General features: G+C 41.1%; 1 protein-coding gene across 1 annotated transcript; it reads right to left on the bottom strand.

Annotated features, from left to right (window-relative positions):
- Nucleotides 1-7,579: 7,579 nt before the first annotated feature.
- Nucleotides 7,580-10,108, bottom strand: LOC104543553 (cadherin-13-like; the record flags this gene model as incomplete). The annotated part of the gene is made up of 2 exons (XM_010188192.1): nt 10,021-10,108; nt 7,580-7,788 (listed from the first exon to the last, which is right to left on the bottom strand). Coding segments are annotated over exons 1-2 (297 nt in total), but the record flags the coding sequence as incomplete, so codon positions are not given.
- Between the last annotated feature and the right edge of the window lie 1,200 nt (nt 10,109-11,308).

The following is an 11,308-nucleotide window of genomic DNA, read 5'->3' as shown; positions in this document are numbered from 1 at the left end:
TAAAAAGGTTTTAGGGGAAAGAGGTAAGTATGGACTTGGCACACTGTGCCAAGGTGAATTTTAGTTCAGATAAAAGACTTCAGAAATCTTTGAATAATCTCTCTCACTGAGATTGATGGAAGCTTTGCCATTAACTCCCATGGATGAATAGGACCTAAGTGTGTTTTAAACGAAAACAGAATAAAAATTGGTTGCATTCCAGAACTGCATTTGGTTCTGAGCTTCTACAAAAACCCTAAGTTTACACCAGAAGGACACCAAGCAATAGTGAAAATGTCCTGTGGATGACACCTGCTACTGCAGGGAGAACTAACCGAGACGTTTAAATGGAGTTGAAAGGACGAGAAGAACTACAATTTTAGATGATTTTAATAAAATGCATTAATTTCAAATATTTTTCATCTGTCATTTTTCATTAGTCTGTTAATAATTTAGAATAATTAACAAGGTTTGCATTTGTTTCAAAAATACACCATTTCACCTTTGAATCACTGTTAAACATATTCTATACTTGTCTTAGTTCTGCTTGCTACTGAAGAGCGTAAGGTCCCTTTTCCTGGATAAATACATCCCTAGTTCACATAAAATCTGAATGTGGATTACTCATAAAGAAAAGCACTGAACATTCACAGAAGACAACACCTTCTTGTTTCACAGTCAATTATTCATGTTTCCAGTCTATAAGACCATTTTTCTCTCCTTAAATAACCAAGGACTTCTCATTTACATGCTGAAGCTGCACACTGAGGGAAACAGAGGGAAAGCTAGCCCAACATGTTTGATCTAATCGTTTATACATAGAGTGAATAAACTTGTAAGACACTTCACTCCAAAAAAAAGAACACTAAATTAATGAAAACCACCATGGCTCATGTTCTCTCTAGTATTTACTCTGGTAGTCAACACAATACGTAATTGTTGCTATGGCAACTGCCACATCTCTTGGCACCATAATAATTCTCAGAGAAATGGATCTTTGTCAGAGCAAGCTCCAACGCCAGTGTACGTGAAACCTGCATTTCTTTGGTGGTGGGAATCTGCAGAGCTCAGTAGAAAGTATAAATTCAGTCCTGGCCTCAGGGAAAGCACAAGCCTATCAATAGAGGTGAGGCTCTGCTGCAGAGCTGAGTAAGAAGGGGTGCTTGGCTATGTATCAAAAATCATAACCACTGTGCAACGCCATGGGACTTGCAGGGTCACTCAGAAACAGTCCAGCAAAGAGGTACATGAGTCACGTCCGTACGGCACTGCCAGACAAAACTGGTTTGAGGGTTTGATCTAAAATCTGCTAGAATCTGATTATTTCAGCACGTTCTGGATCAGGCTGAAAGATAAAAAGGGAAAGTAGGTGACTGGAATTTCAATGGAAAATCGTTAATTTCAGTGGTTAAGGAGATTTCTTCTATAAAAGGCACTCTTTGTTGTTTGCCCAACGGTAAGTGGTCTGCACAGAGGACTTTTATAAAAATATACCCAAAAAGGCAGCTAAATGATACTACAGAATGACCCATCGATGAGAACAAACTCTTGCTTTCATTGACAGTAATTAAGATGTATTCTGTGAAATCTGCAATGTAGCACTGCAGTCTTGAATAAAAAAGCATCCTTTTACTGGTGATTAAAACAGGGAAAAGTAATTTACCAAAATACCAACAACCCACAGTTACTAAATTCTAAAGTCACTTATACCTCAGTTTTTTATGCATGAATTCTAAGTCAATAGGTGTTTGCAGCGTGATAACAGACAAAAGTAAAGAAGTAATAACAAGTTAATCATTTAACGGCAAGGAGAATGTTACTGTGTTAAACATTCTGCCAAACTAAACGTAAAAGTGAGAAGATGAATTTTCTTTTGTTTGCTTCTTAAGAAAACCCGTCTTTATATGCCTGAAGGACACCTTCATATCCAAAGGCAAAATATCACTACAGATTTTCTGAAAGAAATTGTATTCTATATACTGCTTTGAGCAGTGTGATAACTCAAAGGCGTACCGTAGATATTGAGGTACTCCTGCGACTTACTCTATTTTGTGCCTTGAAATTAAATGCAAAACATGGTATTTTATTTATGCAGTGCATTACTTTTTGCAGCAACTGCTGTATGCAAAATCTAATAATATGAAACTCTTCTAGCCTGTTTGTCAGCAGCTCCTATGAGAGTCCATCTTCACACTTCTGCACAGTCACTATCAGCCTATTTGAAATTCTATTTTAAACTGAAAAAATGCTAATATACATTAATGGGAATGATTGCTTGCTTTATCAGAGAGGCTGACTCTTGACCTTACTTTCCAAATAAATTATTGAACTATCTGATGACTAAACTCAACTATTCACTTCCTTGCCTGAATATTTTTCTGTGAGAGAAACCTGATACATAAAAAGATTATTGATCCTTTATCATCTGTTCTAAGGCAGACAGCCATACATGTAGGATTTAAGGCTCCAGGCACTATTTATCTCATATCAATAAAATTTGCAATCTCTATCCTGCTGGGATAAAGCAGAGAGTAAGACACAAACAAGAAATGCTAACATTGAAATCCAAGGAGCTTAGTTTCATTGTTTCTGTTTGACACTTCAGGAAACAAGAGGCACAGGCATAAAGCAACTTGCACAAATTTACACATCCAGGCACTGACTCAGTAGGAAACAGAATGCAGGTCTGCAAGGCAGCTGGGAAAGTTTTTGGCCAGGCTGCCTCGCCTGTCCCACTATAATAAACATAGCGAGGTGCTGATATTGGGAAAAGCTATGGCTTGACAAAAGGAAAAGTAGCAGCAGTGTCTCTGAGTAGCCCCCAGCTGTTACAGAGTGGACCAAACAGAGCAGCAGCACTAGAGCAACTTCATTTCCTTCAATCTGAGCTACTGCTGGAGATGATTTTAAACTTCCTTTCTCTACAACGTGCTGTCTCAGGGTGTGTTTCTCCCTCTTATCTCTTCTTTCTTCTATTCCTTTTCTATCTAGTGCCTGAAAAGTGTCCTGAGGGTTTGACAGTTTCTGTTTAATCATTTCAGCCTTCTGTATGGAAGGCTGTCGAGCACCATACAGTGAAGTTACTACCAGCCTGGGATTTCTGAGTATCTGTCTGCCCTCTTATCTGCTTTGGTGCCAGACTCCTGATATCTCACTCTCCGCCACCCCTCACTCTGTTACTGTGATGCTGTAACAAATAAAAGTTCTAAATAACTCCCTTTGCTGGGGGAGAGGGGAGAGGGTAAAGGCTACATACTGCCAACATACAAAAAAAGGCAGAGAAAATTGTTTCCTGAGGTTTTCTTTTAGCTCCCAGGGTACTACGGGTATATTCATTAAAACCAGCATTAAGTTACAGATGGGGAGAAGGACTAGCAGACAACCATCTTATTTAGCCTTGGAGCAAACAGTTCAATTCCCAGCTTGCTGCCTTTTGCAACTCACAATCTGCTACGAGAGTCCACAAGTAAAGACTGGCTATACTTTCTGTCTTCCACAAAACCAGACTCTTTAAATAAATTAAATAAATCTGTTCATGTCTGGTCAAATGCTCAGAAGCGATGAAATTTCCAACTTTTGGTTGTCCTATGATTTCCATAAAACAAAGTAGGGCCCAAGCATTGGATAAGACATAAGTAAAGCAAAGAATTATCGTCACTCATCGGCTCAGTCAGTTTGCTCCAAACTAAGGTTTGTGAGCGATTTATTTTTCCCTTAGGTATCTAAACGTTAACTATTCTGTGAATTATTCAGAACGAACCCAAAGTTCATTTTGGGAATCCTGGGTGAATCAAAACATTTCCATGACTTCTTTTAATATCACTAAGCACTCAAACCCTGACTGTGTGAAAGGATATTAAGCAAACACTGAGCAAAGCAGAGCATGAGCACAGATGTGCACACCTCCCCAGAACAGCCCCATGGTGACTGCAAATGAACTTCATTTCAAAACTATTAAAAAGATGACACACGGTAAAGTTCCACTGTCCATACGCCCATGGCAGCTCTTCTGTGCACTCACCTTCCACATACGTCTCAAAAATGACAGTATCTGTTTTCTGAATACTCCCCTCTGTCATGACAAACAAACCAACATATCTGGCCAAAACTGTAGGAGGAAAGGGGCACTAAAAGCTGGTTGTATAAAGCAATCTAAGTGTAATCTGATCTACAGATTTTTGCTCTGTACGCATATCTATAGGCAGAGACATTCACAGGTATTTTGCAGAAACATCCAGATATCTGGAAAAGCAACAGTGTTGTATCTGCTCTTCTGTCACTAGACCCTGCAAAAGATTCTGTGAGCAACAGCCAAGCTGGCTGATGATGTTGAGGAACCATCCATCTTCTCCTGTTGTAGTCATGGCCACCCTTTGATAGAAAGCTGCAGGCTCTGTAGATCAAATATGCTTCTGGCAGAAGATTAAGAAAACATGCTCTTCAGACTCAAAAAGCAGAGTTAAATAGTAAGTGGTGTTCTAACAGTCCGACTATACTATGGCCACGAAGTTACTTAAGTTAATCACACAGGACTGATGTGAGGCCAGCTGGAAACTTTCCACATCTTCCCTCCACCACTAGAATACCAAAAGCTTTTCTGTACACTCCAGATTGCACCTCTAAATATTTTCGGCATTCATCTAAAGTATGGCTGGTAGCAATCACAAAGTTTTAGGAATTATGCTCTCTCTCTCCAGACTCAGACTGCCAGTCAGCATTAGAGATCACTGTTGTCAGTCATTTCCAAACATGCTGGGAGTCTGCAAATAGAAACATTAACAATGGGATTTCACTGATGCAGGTTACATGCTTTCAGAAGAGAAACAGCAGTTGCTGGCAGTGGGGAAATACTGCAGAACTACTTATCCCCTAATTAAACAAGGTACTGTACTCTAAGCGCTGAATGCTAAGCAGTGCTCTAGCATGTGCTCATCTTAACCCTACAGAATTATGCTGAATTACTAAGACTCCATCTGAGCATTTCTTAGCCAAGACTCCTTGTATAAACAGATGGAGCAGTCCTGCTGTTTCTATGATGACACATTCAGACTACAAAAGTACAGGATTAAGATCAAATTTATCATAAAAACACTTTAGATAGGGCAATGTAAACGTTATATCGTTCTCAAGTATGACAAACAGAAAGACAAGACTCTCTATGTTGTGTTTAAAATAGACAAACAGTAGCTGAAACAGTTGGTAAAAAAATATTGATTTACAGCTCCATAGAGCTGCTGAGGCCAGAGTAGGACAGCCAACCCCAAAGATCTTTATATTCCCTTGAAGGAGGAGATGATCCTCACTACATGGATCTCCCAGGACACATCAATGCATCATGTGACTCCCAAAGGCACTGCAGGCACCAAGTATCACCATACCAAAAAGGTAATCTAGTTATGAGCTGAATATCGAAATCCATAAAGAAGTGATGAACGCTAGTAGAGATGATGCTGTGATATTGCTTTGAGGAGTTGTCTATGAGGGAACACTCACAATGACAGACTATGCCAGACTTAGATTGCTCTTCTCTCTCTGAAGCAACGCAAAGTGGTTGGAACAGAATCCAGGATTGGAGCCAAATTAGATTTGGCTTTTGAATGTAAACTGATGACAGACTTCAATATTAAGCATTATTAATATTGCTAGAACATTTTGAGGGGAGACTACCCAGAATCCAAATAGGACATAAAGAGAAAAAGATCACTGACAATGATACGTAACAGTCAGTGCAAATCATAGAATCATAGAATGTACTGGGTTGGAAGGGACCTTTAAAGACCACCCAGTCCAACCCTGCAGTCAGCAGGGACACTGTTACCAGATTGCGTTGCTCAGAGCCCCATCAGCCTGACCTTGACCATCTCCAGGGACGGGGCCTGCACCACCTCTCTGGGCAACCTGTGCCAGTGATCTGCCACCCTCATGTTGAAGAACTTTTTCCTAATATCCAACCTAAATCTATCTTTTTCTAGTGTAACACTATTACCCCTTGTCCTGTTGCTACATCTCATTGTGAACAGCTCTTCCCCAGCTTTCTTATAGGCACTTTTCAGGTATATACACATATATACACACATCTCTAAATCCTACTCATGAGACTGGATTTCCCCAAATTGTAACTTCCATAGAATATCTCCCCTCCAAGACCTTGAAGGGATGCTTTTCTAAGAAATCTAGTATAAAACTTCAGAATATGATTCTCAGTCAGATCTTCACACATAAGCCAATCCCCTGAAGTTTAACTCCAGACCTCCTGTCAAAGATGTCTCAAACTCCCCTGTGGTTTCAGTAACTTTTAACTGGAGAATGATAATTCCGATTTTTTAAACTGCACCTAAGATTTCAAAACCTGCAGTGAAAACAAAATCATTTGAGCATTCTTGTGAATGCATCTGAAGGAGCAACCCTTGCTAGTTTGAGACACAAGACACCCAAGTGCCTAGCTCTAGAGTTTTCCTACTCTGAATTTGGCAGTGCCTGGTCCTAAACTCACAGTTCTACCATGTATGACCTTGTTAAAATTTAACTTTGTGAAGAAACAGCTTTAAATAAAATTAAATTCCATTTCAGTGTTCTCTGTCATTACACATTCTGGTACTTTCTCTCCTGCTGGCAATCTATATTCACAATGTGTGATGCTTAGAGTGCAGATCAAAACCTTTCCTCAGCCATGGACTTTCAGAAGTTTGTTCAACCTTTCCCCTAAAGCTATTTTTTTTTTAAATGGAAGAGTTAAGTTATAAAGTTGGAAATGTAATTAGAATGCTGGCAGGTGAAAGTCTAAATACCAAAACAAGACAATAGATCAGTTATTTTTATCATGGCTTCTTTACACTTTCTTGAAATTATATGTCTGTAAAGGTACCAGGCTTAATTGTCTGGTAAGTCAGAGTCTTGCCTGTCTCTCTCCTAAATGCCATGACACAGAAATGAAGGCTATTTCACATTTCCTCTTGTTACTTCCACAGGTGTGAAGTAAACAATTCAACCAATTTGTGACGCATTTTTCCCCATAAGATGAGGTTAGTTTTACACTGAAATTCAGAAGTGGAAAAGAAAGGACATGGCATTCAGGGGACAGAGTGGAATTACTACCACATAGAGATAGAGTGTAAAATAGGTGTTGCCATCTGTGTGCAGATGTTTATACAGTTTAACACATAACAATATCAGATAAGCAGACCTATATAAAAATTTAAATTCTGCAGCACATAGTTCATTCCTGTGTTCTTAGACTTGGCGTGAACATAAAGGTTCTGTAAATTCTATATCATGCATTTTGACAAAGATTTTCAGTTTTAACCAAACTGTGGCTATCCAGCATAACGAACAACAGAAGAATGAGCCAATTTTGATACTTGGGCTCTTTGAATCCATTCTTTATGACTGTTTAACATTTATACCTGAAGATGTGATACATATTTGAAAAACTGGGAAAAATGTGATTTAAGTTAAACTAATTGTTAAAACATTATGGCAATATCAGGGTTGAAGACTAATTTTGATCTCTCTGCTAGCAGTAAACTGCTTACAGTCCTAGATGGCACATGTAAATAGCATCCCCTTGGCACTTTGTTCTAGTGCATAGTATTTATCTTACCTTTAATGCTCCATGTTTTTCATTCGCTCCAACAATCAAAATTTCTGCCAAATCCTCAGCATGCTCAGTCCGCGCATGGACAAACAAAGCTCTGCCAGCTTCTGATACATTCTTTAGTGCAACTAAAGACCCGTCGCGTTCCACCTTAAAGTCTGGGTTAGAAACTTCGAAGTTCAATTTGTTATTTCCCTTGCAGTCATCAAATTCCACTGTGGAAAAAAAGAAGACACACAATTATAAGTATCCACTTTGGAACACAAACTTCAAACCTCTTTACATTATTAGCTTGTTCACAGATCTCGGGAGGAAATGTCTCCCAGCCTGAGGGGAAAAACTTTCAGAGAAGCTTTATGTGACTATAATTCATCAATAAATCTTATGAATATGCACTTTCATAAGGATGAAGAGATTTTGACCATGCTAATTGTGAGGTAGGAGATAAACTAAACACTTTAGACATACACATTTTGTGTTCAATTCAATAAAATGCACAAATGCATATTTTGTCCTACAAATTGGGCAGTAACAGTAGAGACCTTGTTATCCTCCACATCATAACTTGGGACGTCTAAAGGCTCTTCTAATGGCAAAGTGGTTCCAGATATCCAGAAAATCTGTATGCTTGGAATTCATTGCTTACAAAATCACAGAATCACAGAATATGAGGAGTTGGAAGGGACCTCGAAAGCTCATCCAGTCCAACCCCCCTGCCAGAGCAGGATCACCAGACCAGGTCACACAGGAACACGGCCAGGCGGGTTTTGAATGTCTGCAGAGAAGGTGACTCCACAACCTCTCTGGGCAGCCTGGGCCATGCTCTGGCACCCTCACACTGACAAAGTTTGTCCTCATCTTCAGCTTGAACCTCAGGTGCTCCAGCTTGCTCCCATTGCCCCTTGTCCTGGCATTGGACATCACAGAGCAAAGCCTGGCTCCTTCCTCCTGACACTCGCCCTTTACAAATTGATCCCCATGAATGAGGTCACCCCTCAGTCTCCTCTGCTCCAAGCCCCAGCTCCCTCAGCCGCTCCTCATAAGGGAGATGCTCCACTCCCTCTATCATCTTTTTTTTTTTTAAATATTCAACCTCATAGTCTGCTGCAAAAGAATCACCGAACAGCCAAACCAAACTATAACATTTCTTACTAACTGCCAGGATTGTGATATAGTACATGAGTTGCACTATCAGTGTAGCTAGGGATTATAAGAAATTTTAATTAAACAGTAGCTGTCAATAATCCTGTTTCACTTTACATGGAAGTTTCAAAATATTTTGGAAGGCTGTCATAAAGAGAAATATATTTCTCAAGTTACAAAGGTTTGAGACGTTGCCTCAAGTTCCTTCTCTAAGTCCGGTAGATTCACTTCGCACAAAGTAGTGGAAAAATATCAGTGGTGTAACTATCAGCTACACGATTAAAAGGTCTTCACAACAGACTTTCAATTGCTAAGTAAACTTGTCATGTTTCAACATCTGTGAACAACATATGTGCATGTGCGCATGTTCTATATTCCCTACGTGCTCCCTGAGTTACTGCTGCTGTAGACTTCTCACTTATCTGCATGCTCTCACTACTTTGATTTTACATTTCATTTCTATTGGATCTTTAAAAACTGTTGCTGGTTACAGAATTCAAATGCAACTTCCTTTTTTTACAGATATTGATGAGAAAGTTTAATTTAAAAACTAACCAAGAGGAAAAAATCTCAAATGTCCAAAATTCGGAATAAGGCACAGACATGTGCCACTGTTTGTCAAATCAACAGTGGTGGGTTGGCCTTGAGCTGCACCCAGACACCCACCCAGTCACTTTGTCACTCTCCTGCCTCAACAGGCTGAGGGAGAAAATCAGATTAAAAAGCTTATGGGTCAAGATAAAGACAGGGAATTCATTTACCAATTGCTGTCACAGGCCAAACAGATTGGACTTGGGGAAAGTTAATTTAATTAATTGCCAATTAAAATAGATTTGGATGGTGAGAAAAAGGCAAAATGAAAACCACACCAGCCCTCTTCCCTCACTTTTCCCCAGGCTCAGCTTCACTCCTCCATTCCCAGCTCCTCTGCCTCCTCTCCCTGAGTGGTGCAGAGGGATGGGGACATGGGGGTTATGGTCAGTACCTAATGGCTCCTCTACAGCTCCTTCCTCCTCACGCTTTTCCCCTGCTCCAGCACAAGACCCCACCATGGGCTGCAGCTGCCTTCACGACAGACTCACCTGCTCCTTTGTGGGGTCCTCCAGGAGCTGCAAGGAACCCCTGCTCCAGGGCCTGGAGCCTTTGTTCTTCTTCCCCCTCTGTGCCTGGGGCTCACACTGCTCTCCCACACTTTTCTCCCCTCACTCCCTGGCAGCGTTTCTGCCCTCTCTTGCGCCCACCTCCCCAGAGGCGCCATCAGCCTCGCGGAGGGGCTCAGCTGTGCCCTGCGGCGGGAACCGCACGGAACTGGCTCTGTCCAGCAGGAGGCAGCCGCTCCTTCACAGGGCCCTGCAGCCCCAGCGCCCGCGGCCCCGTACAGCACAGAGGCATTGAGGGAGCACAGTTGTGATCCTGTGGATTTGCACCTCACTATCTTCTTACTGAGAAGAGTCCAAACTCTACAGTCAGCACAGTCTCTTGCATAAAAATTATCCCAGCACCTGAAGGATCTGCTTCTGCATGAGTTTTAGGCTTGCTTACAACTAAAAGCTGCTCACATTTCCTCTGCTTTACTCAAGGGCAAGAGAGCTGTCCTTGCATTCACAGTGGGAAAACAAACAAGAATTCCATCAGTGCATTTGCCATTGAGATTATAAATAAAAAGGGAAATAAAAGCTCTTCCCCTCGGATACTCCAGTCCCTCCAGACAAACCCACCTTGGTCTGTCACATCGCAGACCTGTGCTTGCAAAATCTTACACTGCGGCAGAAGCAGCAGGGGGGTGGGATCCACAGAATTTGGGAGCAGTTTAAAACAACTTCACAGTGCTCAAACTACGCTGGTGCCTGGGCTGCCCTGAGCCACGACTGCACTCCAAGGCCAGGAGCTGCTCAGAGAAAGGGTCTTGTGCTCACAGGAGGGTTTTGATGGAAGGCTCTCTGTGAGCAAGGCCTCCCTGGTGTAAAACCACTGACATGACAGGCGTTTTTAACAGACTCACTGCAATCTCCTCAAGCTATCAACACACAAAAGAGACAAAATTTCCCTGTCACCACAACTGTGTGATGTTTAAATTCTCTGTACTGATCACTGTATAGATTGCAGCCTTGATGAATTATCAGTGGATTTTCTTTTAACTTATCCTTTTCCTCCCTTTAAAAAAAAAAACAGAACAATCAGACAGTCTTCAGAGGGCACCTTGTTATATTGAGTAAGTAACTCCTTCTCACAGTCAAAATCTGCTGGTGATCCACTGTCAAAGCTCACAACTGCAAAAATTTGGCATCACTCTGAGACATTAATTACATCAGGAGCAAAAAGTGAAAATAAAATAAAAGCCTAACAACTACAATAAATTAATCACTTAAAAACAAATGTCATAGTTCAGAGCTACAGCATCACCTAGCCAAACACTGCAGGTTAACATTCAAAAACAGGCCATGCCATGTTATGCTTCAAGAAGAGGGGTGAAGCTGGCCTGGAGTACACTTCTGCCCCCTTGCTGCTTAGTATTCACAAACCCCAAGATTCTTGCATTGCCTCCACCTGCATGCACTGGAGGATGACCACATGCAGATTTGACACGTGGAA

This window comes from Mesitornis unicolor, unplaced genomic scaffold (assembly GCF_000695765.1).
Source record: "Mesitornis unicolor isolate BGI_N332 unplaced genomic scaffold, ASM69576v1 scaffold6307, whole genome shotgun sequence".
In the NCBI taxonomy this organism is placed as follows: Eukaryota; Metazoa; Chordata; class Aves; order Mesitornithiformes; family Mesitornithidae; genus Mesitornis; species Mesitornis unicolor.
This window is presented reverse-complemented; position numbering and strand designations above follow the sequence as displayed.